This window comes from Telmatherina bonti (genome assembly GCF_933228915.1).
Source record: "Telmatherina bonti genome assembly, chromosome: 18".
Taxonomy (NCBI): Eukaryota; Metazoa; Chordata; class Actinopteri; order Atheriniformes; family Telmatherinidae; genus Telmatherina; species Telmatherina bonti.
Window position 1 is genome coordinate 14,088,233 of NC_136616.1, and position 21,257 is coordinate 14,109,489.

Below are 21,257 nucleotides of genomic sequence, written 5' to 3' on the forward strand. Positions count from 1 at the left end.
GAGAGGCAGGGTACACCTTGGACAGGTCGCCAGTCCATCACAGGACCAACTCGGGAATTAAACAGCCAATAAAAGCTCAAACTCACTCTTAGGAACCATTTAGAGCAGGGGTGCCCAAAGTAGCTCCTCGAGGGCCGCTGTCCTGCAGGGTTTCCATGTATCCCTGCTCCAACACACCTGACTTCCATTAGATGGATCTAACAACCAATGAAGTTCCGCACAATGACTGATTAGTTTAAAGGGGTGCTATTATGGTATTTGGAGTTTTCTGAGCTTTCTACAGTGTTACAGTGTTGAATCCTCATCAAACATGTGAACTGCACTGTTTTTTATCACCTAAACGCATGTTTGAGTTTGAGTTTGAGTTCCAGCACTCTCTCCGTTTGGTTTCCATGGCGACGAAAAACGCGTCATTTTGGAGAGTTTTTTCTACTTGGAAATCCTTGTGACGTACCGGGGGATAAGGTTCGGTGATTGGTTACCTTCTACTGGTTAACAAGGGCATGTACAAATGCATCAAGCGGGTGGAAAACGTGGGATAAAGTTATTTCCAACGATGGCTGGTGAGTTTACCAAAGAGAGACATCCTGCTGCATTCGTTGCTGTGGGTTGCTGTTTTCCACTTCGTTTTCAGGGTCTGATTCAGGTTCCAACATGTAGGGCTGTATGCTATGTGTTGACATTGTATTTTTTTTTTTTTTTATTGAGTTCATATTAGCCTAATCCTTCTGTTTATGAGATGTTATAATGACGGCGAAAGCAGGTGCGGTGCGCACTGCCGATGTTGTGCAGTGGCGGGAGGCGGGGCTTAATATGGAAGAGTCTCAATCCACTCGTTTTGCCCACAGGCTGATCTGACAGCCTACGGAGAGGGTCGGTCTGAAGTAAATAAAGCCATTTGTGACAATAACTCGATCAATCCCAACCCTTCTGGTCTCAGAAATAAAATAAATTAGCCTGAAATGCACATAATAGTTCCACTTTAAGTCAGGTGTGTTGGAGCAGGGATGCATGGAAAACCTGCAGGATTGTGGCCCTTGAGTTTCGAAGCTGGACACCCCTGATTTAGGAGAAAAACTTTGAAAAAACTTCTGAAAATCTGAAAAACTTTAAAATTTTTCTACAGAGCTGGACTTGTTCGAAGCAAAAGAGCTCAAAACGTTTTCTCTACACAGAATACTCCATCATACTACAGGCTCACAAAACACTGCTGAACTGCACATCCTGGGGTTAAACTGGGTTAAATGTTTCTTCCAGTACAGAAAAGATCCTCTACAGCGGGACAAAAAAATCTTTTTAAAACAAATCTGTCTACTTTTACTCACATACAACAGACAAAATCAGTTTCATATGACTGAAAATCTTTCATAAAATATATATAAATCATAAATAAATCAATAAGTATTCACCTATAAGAGTCAAACGGCCGAAACTGTAAAGAACATGACAGGATTTTATAAAATGAGGCAAAAGCTGCTTTTTTTCTGACATCATGTTCAGACAAAGAAGAAGCAAAAACCGTCTTTATGTCCACTCTGAATATCTGTCATCATCTTTCTGAAAAGATTTCAAATCTTTTGTATCAGTTTTATTCATAAAAGGTTTATTATGTGTCGAATATAAAAGGTTTTTGCACTAGCAGACATTTTTAAGACTTTTCTTTTGCAGAATCCTTGAAAAAAATGACTAAAAAATTGAATTTTTTAAAAAGAAAAAGCATAAATAAGTAAGAACAATGAAGAACCACAACTAAGTTTTCAGCCTATTCGTTTTTCAGCACAACCGTCACCCATCCCTCTCCCCATCAGTCGTCGTCTCCATGTCTGGATTTAAAGGAGGTGCATCCCGCACATCCACCGAGTCCTTTCTCCTTCACGTTGTAGTCAAAGCGAGGCAGAACCAGGATGCTGCCCTCTGGTTCGCTGCGAGCAGCATCGCTAGAGGCCCTCTCCTCCTCCACAGACATGATGTTTTTCACCAAACACGTGATGGCGGCGTCAATGTTGGTGTTGTCCTGCAGAGAGAGGGGAGAGGTAAGGTGATGCGAAGAGCAGAGCGGGCACAGTGGAAGTAACGTCTGTCTTTGTGAATATTACTAGGTCATTTTGTCACCAGCTCTGAGACACTTCTGCTTGTTGTGTTTGTTTGGGTTTGAAAACTGGTTTTCTCTAGGCCGGATTATCCAATGGGAATTAAGGGCACAGACCCAGGAGCCCACGCCCACATGGGCCTCAAGTGGGGCCCACATAGAGCAAACACCAGCTGTTTGGACATGAAACAAAATGTACATAAAAGCCAGATAGTTACACCACTACCAATAGTGTGTTGCTACTGGTACCATTGGCTGAGAGATGTTAGAAATGTCGTTTCAGTGTATCGTTCACAATTTTCACAATGTTGCGGTGGGGAAGGGGGGCCCCTTGAACCCTCTGGGCCCAGGGACCTGTGCACTTTTAATCCAGCCCTGGTTTTTTTTTTTTTTTTTTGCTTTGCTGGATAAGTCAGGATAAACACGACTGAAGTGTTGCTGTTAGCGATGGAAACTTTGATGTCCTTAAGAGGATAATAAACTCTGCTCTTGTTTTCCAATGCTGGGGTGATGTTTGGTGAAATCGCTGCTAGAAATCAGACAGACTTCATGTTTTAATCTGCTTCATTCACTGTGTTTATTAGCAGGAAATGAGAAAATAATGGAAGTAATTATGGAGAGAAATTTGTTTCTTTATTATCCAATCAAATAAGTTAGATTTGAAACCAAAAATGATTTTTTGAGAGAATAAAAAACAAACAAACTGAGAATCAAATTTTTTTTCTGTAGAGATAGAAACGAATTAGGTGCAGCTGGCGCTGGAGCCAGGTGAAACCAACCAATAGAAACTCTGCTATCATTCATCAGGCCCCGCCCATCAAATGCAGTTAAATTCGCAACCAAAACTTTAGAAGTTGCAGGCAAAGAGGTCTGATTTGCAAACAAAACTTTACAACTTGTAACCAAATGTTTTTAACTGTAAAGAGAAGAAGACTTATTTTTATACACAATGGTTGTAATTTTTGACAAACAAACAGTTTTGATTGAAGAAAACAGTAGTTTTGATTGTAAACATTAATTTTGATTGAAGTTGGCGAAGTATACTATATATATATATATATATATATATATATATATATATATATATATTTTTTTTTTTTTTTTTTTTTTTTTAAATATTTATTTTTTATATTTATATTATATTTTTATTTTTTTTCAGCAGGAGGTCATTCCTGCTGGCATCCATCACCCCACGGACAAACACTTGACTGTGAATTAATTATAGATTGTTAGTATTATTATTATTATTATTATTATTATTATTATTATTATTATTATTATTATCATCATCATCATCATCATCATCATCATCATCATTATTATTATTGTTATTATCACCATAATCATCATGATCATCATCAACATTATTATTATTATTATTTGTTTTAATATAAGAAAGATACAAAAACACACACAACATTACAATGTCTCTTACAGGATAAATATAGTATTTTTGTTCATGTTTTGTTGTATGCTCATTTATTTCTAATTAAGGAATAAGATCAAAAGATTAGCATTCAGATTTGTGCAGGAATTTTTTTTAATCTTGCATTTATTTACTTTTCCACCACATGGGGGCAGCAAGTCAAGGGGGCAACCTTAAAGAGCTGATACGACATGTTTATTATAAAAGCTTCACATCCAGCTGATGCTAAATGCTGTGTGAGATTATAAACGTGAAAATTAAAATTTAATTTAAAAAGAATTAAATTAAATTTAATTTAAATTTAATCAGTATCACAATAATTAAAAATAATTAATTAAAAAAAAACATTCATAACAGCATCATTATGATACATTTTCAGTGGGGATCTGAGTAGAAAATTAAAAGGTAAAATTATTAAATAAATAAATGAAAAATAAAAAATCTTGAAATATAAAACTTAAATCCATCACTGTCATAATTATGGATAAACTGTTTGGTTTGTTGCATTTTCTTCTAACTTTTACTCATCATAATATTTGTGTGGTTTAAGGAATTATTACGTTATTGATGAATTACATTTATATTTTCAAGTTACTAGAATATTTTTTCCATGTAAAGAAACACTTATTTTCAAAGAATTTGTGATTTAAGAATAAAAGTTACAAAAGTGGCTCTTAAAATTGAAACAGGACGTTCCTTAAACCCCTAAATATCTTTTAGCGTAAACTTCCTGCATGTACGGCGGTTGCATGAAAACAATCTTATGATTATTTAGATATCTGTATCCGTCTGAGGAAGTTGCATTTTTCTCATGTTGTTCAATTTCCACTCTCTATGTATTGAACATCTGGCCTGTCGGATCCTTTTGGGCCTGTTTTGGGTTCCACCAACTCCTGATGGTTGGTTCGTAGCTAACCACTGCCTTTCTGTGCCATGATGAGTTGTTTTAGGCATTTAGCGGCTGCCTGTTGAGGGAGGAAAGAACTGATAAGACCTGCAAAAATCAAATAATTAAGTTGATTATCTTAAAATCACAGCTGAAAGACTAAATAAGGATAACTACTTAGTTTGTCTCCAATAATTAAACATCTCACCCAGTGAGTTGTTTTAATTGGCACTGCTTTAAATAACTCCTTCATATTATTTATTTTCCGTTTTGACTGCAACCACAACTGAAGATGACTGCTCTGTTAAATTAAACATAATTTCCAAACAAAATTTCTTGTTAAAATGATTACCATTTAAAAAAGTCATCCTGCAGTTACAAGACTGTGTAGCAGACTGTGATCAGGAGAGGAGAGTGTCATTATTACCTCAAGATAAACCATCTTATCTGCTGGTTCTGTTGTTATGAAGGAGGGGAAAGGAAAGGCAACATAACAAGGTTCTACTCATGATGAACTATAAATAGATTTGTTTGCAATCTGTATGCTTTAAAACAGGGGGGTAGTGGTCCTTCAACAATTTTTTGCCCTTTAATAAAAAAAAAAGAAAGTAGCCCAGAAAAACACTGTTTCAAAATACTAAAATGTAAGACTAGTCTATTTAAATCCATCAGTATGTTTGTTCATCGTCACATCATTTCTGCTCTTCGGTATCAGGGAGGATGAGTTGTGAAAGGACTAAACCAATACTGGCACACAGACTAGTGAGAGACAGGCTCATAGACATATACACATATATCTGTATTATGTCTATGTTCAGGCAAAAGTTAATGTAGCTGATGGCAAACTGCACCAGAGTAGCATAGCTAACTTTAGCTGAGCTGCTGGTTGATGTAGGTATATGTGTGGGGACCAAGCGGCAACCCACCGGCGGTAAAAAGTGAAGCCTATGCGGAAGTGTATAAAACTGCAGTACCCCCTTCATCCACTAGGGGCTGCAAAACAGAGCGAATCCCCATAGACTCCCATGTTAAAAAGACCAACTTCACAGCAGAAATAAACATGTTTACAGCCTGGTTCAAAAATCCATTTTAGGTTTAATAGGTCAGGTTTACCTTCATGACAACTGTGGGGGGAGTGAATTTTTTTCTAACTCGCCCGTTTAAAAATAATTTATTCTCGAAATTCAGCATATTTAGGGGCGTGTCTTTTTGATTGACAGGTACCCGATCTTCAAGTAAGAAGAACGTAGAAAAACCGCGGTATTTAGCCGGTTAACAACGTAACTTAGCTTTAGCCTGCTTACCTCCATTAGCTGGTTAGCTCCTGTTATTTCCGGGTTAGCTTGGTTAACTCTTAGCTACAGAAAGCTCTGAGTTCGCAAGATGTCAATCATCCACCATGACGCTAACAGCGCCCCTCTCAGCTCCACCTCTTTGTCCATATTTGTATTTTATGGGCGAGATGACACACATGCGCTGCCAAGATGGCGATGGTAGGAACTGCCCACCGAGCTTCAATTCAGCTCTTCAGAAACCTATGGGTGACGTCACAGAGGCTCCGTCCATCTTTTTATATGCAGTCTATGGTTGGGATGTTTGTAATTGTAAAAGCAGCATCTAAGGGAGTTTAGAAGTGGGTTTACTCAGTGCTGACTGAAAAAGGAGTGGGTATAGTCCGTATACCTGCATTTACCCGGGACTAAACCACTGGTTTAAGACCAAAGAACATCAGAGACCTCATGTCCCAGTGTGAACCTACCAGACCTCTCAGATCACCTGGATTCGGATCTTTATCAGTTCTGAGAGTCAGAACTAGACACGGAGAAGTTTCATTTCAGCTTCAGCCTCAGATCTGCTAAAACACACGTAGCCAGGTCTTTGTAAAACAGAACATTAGATTAAAACTTTAATGTCGTCCTTGACCTTTGGTCGTCCATGCGGAGCGGTACTGACGGCCGTGTAAAAACAAACACAGAGCACCTGGACAACGGATAACGCTAACACAGTTTTGAGGACGTCCATGCTGTTGTAAACAAAAGTCGCACATGTGACTGATTGCAGACGGTGACGTTTCAAAACCTAAAAGCCGGTTATATATGTCCACATACAGATGGAGTATTTGCAAATCTTCACTTAGTTTAGAGGTTTTTAAAGAATCATTTTTGATGCATAAAAATTGTTTTCATGTGGATGGCAGGCCAAATCAGAGAAAAATTATCTTCGTTTAGTGAGAAACCTGCTACGTTTGGAAAAGGCCTTCGTTTATTTCAAGATCCTCCTGTTCTCATTTCAGTAGTTTTAATTTGAAGATTTTAAAGTTTCTTTTAAGTCCAAATCTGCATGTTTCTCTTAAGATGGAACTGATCATGACTTTAAAAGTTATTAATTCATGTTATTTTTTTCTCCTTTCTTTCTTGGTTTAATTTTAAATTCTGCTTCTTATTCTGTAACTTTTTCATGCATGGGTGCCAAAAGTTGGTCCTAGGGGGCCTCTGTTCTGCAGGTTTTCAGTGTATCCCTGGCTCAACACACCTGGCCTCTACTAAATTGATCTAACATACAATAAAATTCGGAAAAATGTCTGATTCATTCAAGTGTGTTGGAGCAGGGATACATGGGAAACCTGTTGGACTGTCGCCTTTGAGGACCAGAGCTGGACCCTTGTGTTAATGTTTTTGTTGTTAAACTGTACTATACAGATAAACTCGCCTTGCATCTGGAAATACGGCTCTTATGAAGAGAATAAGTAGATTTAAAAAACAAAAACAGAAACGATAATATCTGATTAAACAAAAAAAAAAAAAAAGAGAGATGCTGCTTTTAACTTCTGGTTCAAGTCCGCTTCAGGCTCTTAGCTACACATTTTGATTCATTTTGTAAAAATCCTACATTACCCTTCACCTGCAGCAGATTACAGTGTTGATGTGCAACACGCAAGAGTTTTTATTAACTAGAAGGTCAGTCATATCAAAAGTACATCAGTTTTATAAACTTTGACACGACCCACTTCTGTTTTCCTTAACAGGAGAGGAAAATTTGTTTATTTCCAAAAATTTATTTAGTTTTATCTCATTTTACTGAGCTCAGCTTTGATAAATGTATATTCTGAAGCCACATTCATGCGTGGAAAAGACTAATGTGGTTATCATTCATTGCAAAGTAGGCCCTGAGTAAAGATTAAAATGGCCCAAGACACGTCCGCAAAGTCTAATGAACAGGCTAAACAGTCTGCAGTTTAATTAAAACAGAGAAAGGATGCAAATATTCACACAGACGAAGCTGAATGAGAGGATATTTGGTTGAATAATGAGAGTTTTGTTAGACCAACTTTGAATTAAATGAACTAAACGGAAAGAAATGTTTGTCGTGTTCATTTACAGAATAAAAAGGAAAGTCAGGTTTTACCTTGGCGGAAGTTTCAAACCAGCCCACGAATCCATATTCCTGGGAAAAGTTTTCCAGTTTGGGCAGTTTGGGGCACAAACCGTGCCGACGTTGGTCGCATTTATTGGCCAAAAGAACGACTGGAACCGGCCTCCCGTTGCTCAGGGCAACCTGATGAAACAGAGATTTCATTTACTTTTCATTTCAACATTTTTTATTCTCTTTTCTTTTCCATGATATCCTGGCAAATCCAAGAAACAACAACAGAAAATATACTCCGGAGTTACAACAACTACTACACAACCATTGTAGTACATTTCATGTAAAAAAAAAAAAAAAAAAAAAAAATTGGAGTAGGAAGAAGAATTTATCTTACTAACCCTACCCCACCCTCATTTCAAAGTAAACCTTTTTTTCTATTCTTTTCATACATTTTTAGTATGTATGTTTATTTTTAAATTAAAATTGAAAAGGATTTGAACATTTTAAATAGCTTTTAAGTGCCTTCCATTGTTTTACACAACCACTTAAATACTCATTTGTTTGAGTGCAGTTTTTGCAAAAGGGCTCAACAAATACAATTTAAAAAAAAAAAAGGGTTTAGTCTGCAGCTCAGCTCTTTGATCCCTAATCTAATGCTTTTTTTGCTGACTGTAATGGGTTCATTTTCAGCTGTAGCAGGCGGCTGCTGAGAGGAAAATAAGCAAAAAGCAGAGAAAACCACAACGAAGCCAAAGTCAGAGTCACTACCGAGCATAGGGACGCAACTAACTTCAAAGCCAATGGGCAGCAAGCAAGAAGCAGGAGAATGCGTTGGGTTTAAGGTTGTGACACCGAATCAGCTTCTGAATGCTTTCCTGTGATACGCCTGTCGAAATGTTTGGACACGCTTTCTCATTAACACTATAAAACCAAATGTATCATATCTCATGCATACAGTTTCTGAGACATTTTGCATCACTTTATGGTAGAAACTCTACTTAAAACTCCATAAGATACTGGTCCTCTGCACACTGGTGGATTCAAGAAAGCAGAAGATGACTATACAAGAATTTTGGCCTATCATGTGGCAATAAATGTTAAAAAAAATACCTAAATATAAATTGTTATTGCCCTGCAAAGGACTGGCGAGCTGTCCAAGGTGTACCCTGCCTTTCGCCCAAAGCCAGCTGGGATAGTCTCCAGCTCCCTGCGACCCTGAATTGGATTAAGTGGTTTGGAAAATGAATGAATGAATGAATGAATAAATTGTTATTCTTTTCATAATTTGTTAAAGAGCCAAATGAAGAATTCAGACTTCCCCTGTCATTGTTTGGTTGGGCTAAAAGGGTTAAATCTAATGGATAAGCCCATTCAAACCTTTGGCTTGTGGTGTGTGCGTACAGTGTGTAGCTAATACAGTAGCTGGTGAATATTTATGTTAAACTACAACAGAAGTAGCTCCAGCTTATCTGTTCACATCAAAGCATGAAAAACACTAGAAACACTAATTTATCCCCTAAACATCAAGGTTTCATCGCTAAACTAATAAAATCTGAGTTTAACTCGAGTCCAGATGAATCAAACCGTGACTAAAACTTTGTGTTGACGAAGGCAGAAATGTGCTTTCGTCATTTTCATGGGCTGAATGTCAAATAAAATGTGTTTAATCTGCTGTGTATAAAAGATTTTTGGATCATGAAAACAGACCAGCAGCATGAGATCTGCAGAACTGGACTGTTTTTGCAGAACTGCCACTCGGCGAAAGAGGAAGAAGGAAAAGAGTCGTACTCCTACACAGCGTCAAGGTCACGAGAGAAACTTTGAAGTGTACAATAAATAGGAACTGAGGTGGGTTATTGGGAGAGTAATAACTATTGGAGAGGGGCTTTAAATGTAACGGTTGCTATGGTTTCAGACCATGTATGAGCAAAAGAAAGCTACAACACACTTTCTGGGCTATCAGATGGTTATCTTGATTGCATAACTTTACATATTGAGTCAGAAAAGGTTCTGTCTTATACTGTCCGCTACCTCTGGAAAACCACCAGAAACGTCTGGCATGTTGAGGAAAAACACCCAAACGCACCTACACCAGGGGTGGTCACAGTCCTGCACATGCTCAGAGTTTCCCTGCTGCAACACACTTGACTCAAATCAATGGCTTTTTAACGCAGAGTTTGACTTCAAGCTGTGTACTGTCTGCTAATGAAGGCCTTGTCCACTTCTACATATAGCTCACAAAACGAAGATATTTTTCTACGATTCTTTCAAAAACCTCCGACCAAAGATCTACGAATGTCATATGTATGAGAACTCGTTTATTAAAGGAAAGTCTCATGTTCTCTGCTCTGCCTGGGTTAATCGGTGGATTCAGTGGGATGATCTGATTGCCACTGTTTCCTGCCATGGTTCCCGCTCTGACAATCAGTCCGACTCATTCCATCTGGGTTTCCCCGAGTTGCCACCTGGTCTCCACACGCCATCACCTCACCTCCTTCTCTGCCAGACTATCAGGAGGGCTTCCTGCCTAGTGGAAATCCACCATTATCTGACTGGCTTTGAGATTGCCAAGCAGCTATGATTCTTGGATTTCCACTCTTGCCTTGACCTTATCGGATTCCTCCTGCCTGTTTCTGGACTTCTGGGTGTCGAGCCATTGCCTCTAGGTACTGACCATAACCCGACCTCTGACCTTGCCTCTAGGATTGTGGATTGGTCCGCTTCCCTCAGACCTTCAGGACCAGTCAAGTCTTATTGGAGTCATCCCCTCTCTCTAAAAAAGCTCTTTTTTGTACTTCTACTCCTGTGTATGGTTGAATTTCTGGGTCTTTAGGCACTTATTAGAAAAAGACTGAATTTACAACAGGAACTAAAATAAGTGGCGACTAAACAAAAACTAAAAACTAAAAATGTGCTTTATTATAATTTGGTGACATAAGACACTGTTTTTTATTTATTTGAGATGAGAAAAAAACCGAGAACAAGGGCTGTGGACAAATTGGAGCTTTTTTCTGATGAGCAGTGGGATGAAATACCTGTCAACAGGTGCAGAAATCTGACTGAGAGGAACAGAAAACACCTGACTGTAGCGGAAACATCAGAGGATTGTTCAACTCAATATTATTTTATGGGTAATGTTACATATTTTGTCATTCATTCATTTTCTGAACCGCTTAATCCAATTCAGGGTCGCAGGGAAGCTGGAGCCTATCCCAGCTGGCTTTGGGCGACAGGCAGGGTACACCCTGGACCCTCGCAGGGTCAGTCAGGCCAGTCCATCGCAGGCCACACAGAGAGACGAACAACCACTCACACTCATTCCTAGGGGCAGTTTAGAGTAACCAATTAACCTAACATGCATGTCTTTGGATGGTGGGAGGAAGCCAGAGTACCCGGAGAGAACCCACGCATACACGGGGAGAACATGCAAACTCCACACAGAAAGGCCACTGACCAAACCCCTCCCCAGCCAAGGATCAAACCAGTGACCCTCTTGCTGTGAGACCACAGTGCTAACCACTGTGCAGCCATATTTTGTCAATTCCAGCTTATTTCACAGGCAGCTTCTTTTTTTTTCTTCCTTCTGTAATGGGAGGATTTGAATAAATGTGAGGACGACTGAACAAAACTGGGATTTTAAGTTGTGATACGTCACTGCTTGTGACAAAAAATGTTCAACGTCACATGCAACCAGTGACCACATGCGACACTCAAACAGCACGGATGCCCTCTGAATGTGCTAAACAATGTGCTTATAGGCAAGACCGAATTATCCAATGGGAATTATGAGCACAGGCCCATAGATTGGCCTAATACAAGCAGTTTGGACATGAAACAGAATGTACAGAAAAGCCAGATAGTTACACCACTACCAATAGTGTGTTGCTATTGGTACCATTGGCTGAGAGATGTTAGAAATGTTATTTCATAGTGTATCATTCACAATTTTCACAATGTTGCGGTGGGAAAGATGGCCCCTGGAACACTCTGGGCCCTTGGGGCCTGTGCAATTTTAATCCAGCCGTGCTTATACAGTTGTGCTCATTTTTATTCAATAAAGAAAGAAAAAAACAGCTGCCTGTAAAATAAGCTGAAATTGACTAAAGTAATAATAAATAAAAATTTTATGAAAATGATGACATTATTTTTTAATTCTGGTTCAATAGAAATATTGTTTTTAAAAAGCAAACAAATAAGATCATTTATTACATCTTACACCACTCAGAAACTAATATTTAGTTGTACAATCCTTTAAAGGGGTGCTAATATGGTATTTGGAGTTTTCTGAGCTTTCTACAGTGTTACAGTGTTGAATCCTCATCAGACATGTGAACGGCGCTGTTTTTTATCACCTAAACACATGTTTGAGTTTGAGTTTGAGTTCCAGCACGCTCTCCGTTCGGTTTCCATGGCGACGAAAAACGCGTCGTTTTAGAGAGTTTTTTTTTCGACTTGGAAAGCCTTGTGATGTCCCGGGGGATAAGGTTCGGTGATTGGTTACCTTCTACTGGTTAACAAGGGCATGTACAAATACATCAGGTGGGTGGAAAACGTCGGATAAAGTTATTTCCAACGATGGCTGGTGAGTTTACCAAAGAGAGACATCCTGCTGCATTCGTTGCTGTGGGTTGCTGTTTTCCACTTCGTTTTCAGGGTCTGATTCAGGTTCCAACATGTAGGGCTGTATGCTATGTGTTGACATTGTATTTTGTTTTTTTATTGAGTTCATATGAGCCTAATCCTTCTGTTTATGAGATGTTACAATGAGGGCGAAAGCAGGTGCGGTGCGCGCTCCTGATGTAGTGCAATGGCGGGAGGCGGGGCTTAATGCGGAAGAGTCTCAATCCACTCGTTTTGCCCACAGGCTGATCTGACAGCCTACGGAGAGGGTCGGTCTGAAGTAAATAAAGCGATTTGTGACAATAACTCCATCAATCCCAGCCCTTCTGGTCTCAGAAATAAAAATAAATTAGCCTGAAATGGACATAATAGTTCCACTTTAATGTTTCCACTACAGTCAGGTGTTTTCTGTTCCTCTCAATATGCTGTAAGAGGGAAACTCGCAACACTTGCAGGACTGCGACCCTCAAGGACCAGAGTTTCCCCACCCCGAGACTTCAGTACCTGTTGACAGGTATTTTGTCCCACTGTTCAACAGAAAAGTGCTGTAATCTGTCCAGGACCAATTTGTTTGTTTATTTTTTCTTTCTTCAACTCAAGTAAATGACAAAACAGTGTCTTATATTATTAAATGATATTTCTTGCAAATTTTTAGTTATTGTTCCTTTTTAAGTCTCCAGTTATTTGAGTGACTGTAAATTCAGCCTTTTCTTTAATGAAAGGGGATGAAGACATATGAACACAACTGTAGGTGTGGACAGATTTCTTTTCTAAAGACAAGGTGGTGTGGACTCCAGTTTTTTTGCAGGGGGGCTATTTGGTTTTACAAACACCCAGCTGCGTGTTTACATGGCATCAGTCTTTAGAATATGCTGTAACAGGGAAACTCGCAACACTTGCAGGACTGCGACCCTCGAGGACCAGTTTCCCCACCCCGAGCTGGACAGTACGAGTCAAATGTCTGGACACGCTTACCTATTTGACTTAATGGCAAAGTGTTTGTCTGGTAGGGGAGCGATCATCTGTGTGACGTTGGAGTGTTTTCTCTTTGGCTTGACAGTGGCTACTCAAATAACTTAAGTGGTTTTGATTCAATAACAGACTAGAAAAGTTTTTTCTTGAAGAGTCAAAACAAATTCTTTTATTCTCGTCTTCCTCACGTCATTCCCACATTCTCTCATCCTACGTACCTTTGAGTCCAGGTCTCCTTTCCACTTTAGGACAGCCTGAAATGTGGACAGCCGAGTCATGTCGAAGACGACCAGTGCCCCCACCGCCTCTCTGTAGTACACACGGGTCATGTTTCCGTAGCGCTCTTGTCCTTATCAAGGGAAGGAAACAAGCAAATCAAACCAAGATCTGTGTTATTTTCCTGTGGTTTTCTAATCGTCCTCATGACATCTGATCAGCAGGAAGTTCCAATCAGCCACAAATGTGATCGAATCAACAGGAACACCGGGAACATTTTCAGTCAGTCACATGTTGCTAAAGCTGCGCCGCGACACCAAGGTTCATCTTTCTTTAACTTTGTTACTTACCTGAAATTAGATTTTAATCCAAACTTAACTTCATTAGTAAAAAAAACTTCCAAAGGCGCCTTCCTCCAGCACAAAACCAGTTTCTGTTTTTCATTCTGTCTGGGCCTCAAAATTAATTTAACAAAGTCCAAACCCAATAAAGTTCATTCTTCAAGCTAAAACCTTTTTTTTTTTTTCCACTAAAGTTACTTTTTTTTAATGACAGATAAAATATTATCATGATAAAAATATTAAAAAGGTTTCCTGTTTTTACTTTCATATATATAGTATATATACTGTTGATAACACAAATAGTTATACATCAACCACTCACATAGCAGCAGTTGGATGCATTTAGCCACGTAGACATGGTCAAGATGACTTTCTGAAGTTCAAACTGAGCAACAGAATGAGGAAGAAAGGAGATTTAAGTGACTTGAATGTGTCATGGTTGTTGGTTTGAGTGTTTCAGAAACTGCGGATCTACTGGGATTTCCACTCCTTCACACACAACCATCTCTAGACTTCACAAAGAATGGTCTTAAAAGGAGAAAATAGCAAACATGAATCCATCCTGCCGTGTATCATCAGTCCAGGCTGCAGGTGGTGTAATGGTAATGAGGATAATTTCTTGGCACTCTTTTGACTCCTAACTACCAAGTGAGCATCATTTAATCACCACAGTGTGCTTGAGTATTGTTGCTGACCATGTTCATCCCTTTGTGAGCCCAGTTCAGCAACTTCTGATGGAAACTTCCAGCGGGATGATGCACCATGTCACAAAGCTCATATAATCTCTAATTGTAATGAACTCTTATTGAGTTCACTGGATTTCATTGGTCTCCAGTCAGCAGATCTCCATCCAACAAAGCATCTTTGGGTTGTGGTGGAACAGGAGATTCCCATCATGGATGTGCAGCTTACAAATCTGCAGCAACTTCATATCAATACAGAACAAAATCTCTGAGGAATTTTTACAACAATTTATGTATAATACCAAAAATTAAGGGAGTTCTGATGACAAAAGGGGTCCAACCTGTAACTAGCAAGGCAGACCTAATAAAATGGACGTTGATTGCATATTGTATTCATTTATAAAGGCTAATTCTCTGAGTTTTGCACTCGGTTGATTTCCAGGAATACATTCTGTGTTTCTTTCTGTTGTTTTTGTACAGTTCATGGTCATATTCGGACATGCCTTCAGGGTTTCGGTCCAAGACAAAGCATTTGCCCAAAAAAGAGACAAAAGACACATAGATGAAAAGCTTAAAACAAAGGACTTGAAAATGAATTTAGAACGGCTACAAATATGCAAACATGATTAAAAATGTGAGACAAAATGGTTTTGGTTATGTACAACCATAAATAGATGCAGAAAATTCCTATATGAAACACAAAAAACCGTGAAGACATGGAAACTAGCAACAAACACAAACTGGCAACAAAGAAAGGAAAGCCAATGAAGCAGCGTGATGACGAACTGAAGAATGAAACACATGAGTTGCAATGTCAAAAGCAGACATACGGCACAAGCCAAATATACAACAAGATCATAAAACACACACGAGTACTGTGTTTGTTAGCATGTATGAAGCGAGAACTGCAACTGCTGGTGTTTCCAGACTCCTGTTCTCAACTCAGACAATCAGACAATGTAAAAAGAAAATCTCATTAAACCTTCAGAAAGATGTGCAGAAAGATGCATATTATTGCATGTGCCTAAAACACAGAAAAATGCACTGACTGAATGAATAAGTCTCTTTCCTGGATGCTAACTTCCTCCACATGATCCTAATATAGAGGTGATTTGGCATGTGAGCATCTGATACACACACGTTGCATGTGACCTACGCAGCATGACAAATTGTTGACACAGACTTCTGAATGACGCAGACTTGTGAGCCTCGATGAAGAACCTACAATCATGTCATTCTGTAATAGCTTAACCACAAACTGAACGAGTCTCACTCTTACGAAAAGACACCAAAACTTGTGGAAATCCATCAATGCTGATTTTTCCTGAACAGAAATTTTAAATCCAGCATCAATAATCACAGAAGCTGAGTGTTCTCTCCTCAAACTGATAGACTAAGTATTTTCTGTGGTTTAAATACAGTTAACATTCTTGCACTGGATGGAAATGTAGGTTCACCTGCTAAAACAAGCCAATCAGATCATTTTCTACTGCAAACAGGATGTTTACTTTCTGTGCACTGGTGGCTGCACTGTAGACAGAACTGGAGATAAAACCAGGAACTGTCTCTCAGTGTGCAAGCATGAAAAGATGCTGTATCCTGCTGTCTGTCTTGGACGACAATAATCACAACCTTTTTACATTTTTAAGGTTTTTGAAAATTTCTTTACTTCTTTACTTCTTTACTACACAAGGCCACAAAGTGAGTCTGAAAATCAGCTGCTTAGTGTCTTGCAGACTGGTAGGAATTTTTGTTTGACTGCTTAGAGTCGGTTTCAGAACCTCAAAGTGGGCCTACTTTTCACTTATCTCCCAACATATTTTATTGAATCTACGTTTTCCACATGAAACTTTCAGTCATTTCAGTCAAGTAATTTGACTCCTGTCAATAAGCTAGTAGTAACTTGTCGATTGTCAACAAGCTAGCATAAACTTGTTAATGAGCTAGTAGAAACTTGTCACTCATTAGCTAGCTTACAAAAACCTGTCCCTTGTTAACAAGCTAGCAGAAACATTGCTAACTAGCTAGAAGTAATTTGACACTTGTATATAAGCTAGTATTAACTTGTTGCATGTTAACAAACTACCATAAACTTGCTAATGAACTAGTAGAAACTCATCAATCATCAGCTAGCTCACAAAAACTTGTCACTTGTTGACAAACCAGTAGAAACATCTAATTTTTTAACTAGCTCGAAATAATTTGACACTTGTCAAAAGGCTAGTAGTATCTTCGCTTGTCAACAAGCTAGCATAAACTTGTTAATGAGCTTGTAGAAACTTTTCACTCATTAGCTAGCTTACAAAACCTGTTCCTTGTTGACAAGTAAGCAGAAACATGGTACTTGTTAACGAGCTAGAGGTAATTTACACTTGTCAATTAGCTAGTAGTAACTTGTCGCTTGTCAGAAAGCTAGCATAAACTTGCTAATGAGCTAGTAGAAACTCGTAGCTCGTAACTCCTAGCTTACAAAAACTTGCTCCTTGTTGACAAGCTAGCAGAAACTTTTATATTTCAATTTCTTCATTGAAGTGATGGCTAAAAGACTACCATATATTTTATGCCTTGAATTATATAAACCATTTTTTCTGATCATTCATTCATTCATTCATTTTCTGAACCGCTTATTCCAATTCAGGGTCGCGGGGAAGCTGGAGCCTATCCCAGCTGGCTTTGGGCGACAGGCAGGGTACACCCTGGACAGCTCGCCAGTCCATCGCAGGGCCACACACAGAGAGACGAACAACCACACTCACACTCACTCCTAGGGGCAATTTAGAGTGACCAATTAACCTATCATGCATGTCTTTGGATGGTGGGAGGAAGCCGGAGTACCCGGAGAGAACCCACGCATACACGGGGAGAACATGCAAACTCCACACAGAAAGGCCACTGACCAAACCAACCAAGGATCGAACCAGTGACCTTCTTGCTGTGAGGCCACAGTGCTAACCACTGCGCCACCGTGCGGCCCATTATATAAATTATATATATATATATATATATATATATATTATATATATTATATAAACCATTGCTGAAATTTTATCAAACAAAATATGTGAATAGATACAGAGGGTAAACTGCCTGTGGGTGTTCAGATTTAGATTGGATTGTGATAAATCCATAGTAAAACTCTTATTGTAAAGCTACCAAATTAGTCTAGAAGGAAAACAAAAACTTGACACAAGTTTTACACGACCCCAAAAACACCTGATTGTACAAGCAAATTTTTCATTCTGTAATCTTTAAAAAGGGCTGTGTGAAGGTCAGGTTTATACTTATGTTTCATCGTCCAGTTTTAGCTACGAAACATTTAGCCTACTTGTGAATCATTCCAGGACCTTGTTTGAAGCATCGGCTTCAAACTATCCGAGAAAACACAACCTACACAAATATAACACTTTCAAATAATCATGAGACTAAATAGCATGCTTTTTGTGCTCATGACTACTGGTAAAAAGTTTACCTGGCTCACAGCCCTAGCCTGACTTCTTTATGCAAATGATGGCTCCTATCTGCTATCACCTGACAGAGCACGGACAGCAAGAGCAGACTTGTGTGAGTTTCAGTGTGCGTGAGCCAGGAGAAAAAAAATGCCCAAAAATCCATTTGTCTGCAATTTTAGGAGACATGCTGGTTTCATCAGCTGAATACAAAGAGCTTTTCTTTTTATGCTAAACTGCAAAGATGGTTTGCCACATTTTCTGCTTACATCTCATGTCATGCAACGTCATTGTTGGACGTGTCAGAAAGTTTCAGCTCGAAAGTGTGAAGATAAACATAACTCAATGTGTTCTTGAGAGTTTGTGCCATTGCTGTATTATACTAAGACAGAGCAGCGCTAATACTAACCAGTTAAATAACATACACAGTTTGTTAATAACCATGAGAAAGCCTGTGTAAACTACATTTAATGTGGTGATTGGACATACTTTCAGACTGTTATACTGTTATGCACTGTGCTATGCCTGCATAGAGGTGATAAAACTAAATGCTTACTCAAGTATGAAAATCTACAACATGGCTTTCCTTTTAATGCAACTCAGTGCTTCTGCTTTCTGGCGGAAACATTTCTACTGCACGAAAAGTTGCCCAATATCATGTTAGTAAATTCGACCATCTTCAATTCAACTGCAATTACTTAAAAATGTGGCTTTATTATTTTTAATTGAAATAAAATTAATCAGTTGAATGAATGAAAACTAGTGAGGAATGATTTTGCGCAGTGAACCTGTAGTTGCACATTTTGATGTTAAATAAGCTAAATACATAATTTATGACTGAGTTATACTTATTATTGCTGTTTGGGCACCTGTAGCTAGGACAACCAGTCATCTACTAATGGGAAAATTGGTAGATTGATCGCTGGCTTCTCTAGACTATATCCCCAAGTGTCCTTGGGCAAGACAATGAACACTGCCTCTTTATGTGTTCATTGGGAGGCAATGCAGAAGCACTTACACATACATATAAATAGTATCCAACTGTGTGTGGTTGGATAAATGTGGCATTCGCAGACAAAGCAAGAATAGCTTTTTGATCTTAAAACTACGTGCTTCTGACTCATTTTGATGGCACACTAACACTGACATTCAATAATGCCCTGCAGTGTCAAAAGGCTGAGCAATAACACTTCTCAGCATGTTCCAGCCCAGAGCATCACGCAACAGCTGGGTTTCTCTTTACGGCACATCGTCACAGCAAGTGGATATGGAGACACTGGCCATTTAGAAGCTGTATCATGACTGACTCAGTCAATAAGTCCAAGAGGACATCACTGGAGAAAGGAAAGGAAATGAAGGAGAAAGTATCAGAGCAAGAGATAAGAAAAGCGTCAACATTGGACATCCTGAAGAAAGCGCAGAGAAGACACAGGATGCAAAATGGACACTGAATTAGCTGTTGCCAGACATAAAATCTGGCAAAGTTCTGTCATATTACTTTAGAGTGCTTTGAGTGGAAAGATGAGCCCGGAAAAGTATTATTCGTCTCCAGATAAAGTAATTTACATTTAATGCTAAGTAGCATCTTGGGATGCAATGTTTGGCTGAGGAAACAATAACAGCATTTCCTAACAGCAGCAGCCCCCATCAGCAGAAATGTGGGTCCTAAAAATATAAAGAAGGTACGTTTAGATTAAATCTTTGGTGCTTTTGTTATCTAAACCAATAAAAGTTGTAATGAATCCTTTTTTCATCTGAACTTTGAACTAAAAAGACATCACTCTGATGGGATTTGATAACCCCACCTAAAATCTCACAGACAGCAAAAGGATTTACTGGTAACATCTAAACACACCAAGACAGATTGCCCTCTCCCAGACTGCTCAGCACTTTGGCAACATGATTAGCTCAATATGCATTCAAACTTTCAAATGTGTGTTAATCAAACTGAGCATTAATCCAATTCAAGTCCAAAATCTTCACTTGAAAAGGATCCAAAATGGAAATAAATGAGTTAATTATCTAAACATAATTTAAATTTTGTTTTATTATTAGGCTGAGTGGCTTTGGCTCCATTCCATCGCAGTGTTTTTAGTATCATGTAACTTCATTCACACATCATTTTCCACATATCTCAGTTTTATTTCTCTAAGTCAAGAGATCTGTTAATATTTCCTAATTATGACTTGATTATTTTACTGCCACTGACTTTTAGTACCTGTCAAGCAAGTTAAGCCGTAATTACCAGCTATTCTTCAAATACAGATGCTTGCTCATCACTGAGGGCCAGCGAGGGCCAGATTAAAAGTGCACAGGTCCCTGGGCCCAGAGTGTTACAGGTTCTACATCATAACATTGTAAAAACTGTAAATGATACACTGTGAAATGACATTTCTAACATCTCTCAGCCAGTGGTACCAGTAGCAATACACCAGACACTGTGGTGTAACTACCTGGCTTTTATATACATTTTGTTTCATGTCCAAACTGCTGGTGTATCGCCTACACGGGCCCCCAATGGGTGTGGGCCCCTGGGCCCGTGCCCATAATGCCCATTGGATAATCCGGCATTGGGTACAGCCTCAGCCAAACCTACCGGCGATGTCCCACAGCTGCAGACGCACCACCGTCTTGTGGTCCCAGTTGAGCACTTTGAGGGCGAAGTCCACCCCGATGGTGGCTCGGTAGTGTTGGGAGAAGACCTGGTGGACGTAGCGCTTTATGATGGACGTCTTGCCGACTCCCAGATCTCCGATGACCAAAACTTTAAGCAGGCGCTCGTGCTGCATCGCTGCGAGTGCGCGTGAGAGAGATGGCACAGTGATGTCTCCAATTATGGGTTCCGCATGAGAAAGAGTTGCAATATGCGGAGGGGTTTGACCAGCAGTACGAGGTCATGCATGGAAACAAACAGTTAAAAAATACCAAAACATTTTGTTATCTGGAATATTAATTACAGATAAACTCTCCCTTCATCTGCAGGACGCACACTGTGCGCAAACACTCTGAATAAAACGTGGAGATGTGGGCTACTTTGTAAATAAATCCATAAAAAATCCAATAAAAGCATAAGAGTTTCTATTAACACCACATAAAAGAAGGTGTGCGAAGCAACAAGAAGTCACAGGTTGTGGATCAGTGTCTCATTTCCCAAAGCGTTGCGCGCAAAGTAGGAGTGTTTTTCGAGTCCTTATCAGCTCCATGTAAGGAAA

The 21,257-nt window shown here is 39.1% G+C and overlaps 1 protein-coding gene across 1 annotated transcript; it reads right to left on the minus strand.

The window, feature by feature from the left end:
- Positions 1–1,804: 1,804 nt before the first annotated feature.
- LOC306769027 (ras-related protein Rab-38) lies at positions 1,805–20,873 on the minus strand (the record flags this gene model as incomplete). The annotated part of the gene is made up of 4 exons (XM_079257527.1): positions 20,642–20,873; positions 13,578–13,708; positions 7,807–7,956; positions 1,805–2,014 (listed from the first exon to the last, which is right to left on the minus strand). The coding sequence occupies exons 1-4, from the start codon at positions 20,832–20,834 to the stop codon at positions 1,805–1,807; spliced, it is 684 nt and encodes a 227-aa protein (XP_079113653.1). The 5' UTR covers positions 20,835–20,873.
- Positions 20,874–21,257: the final 384 nt, after the last annotated feature.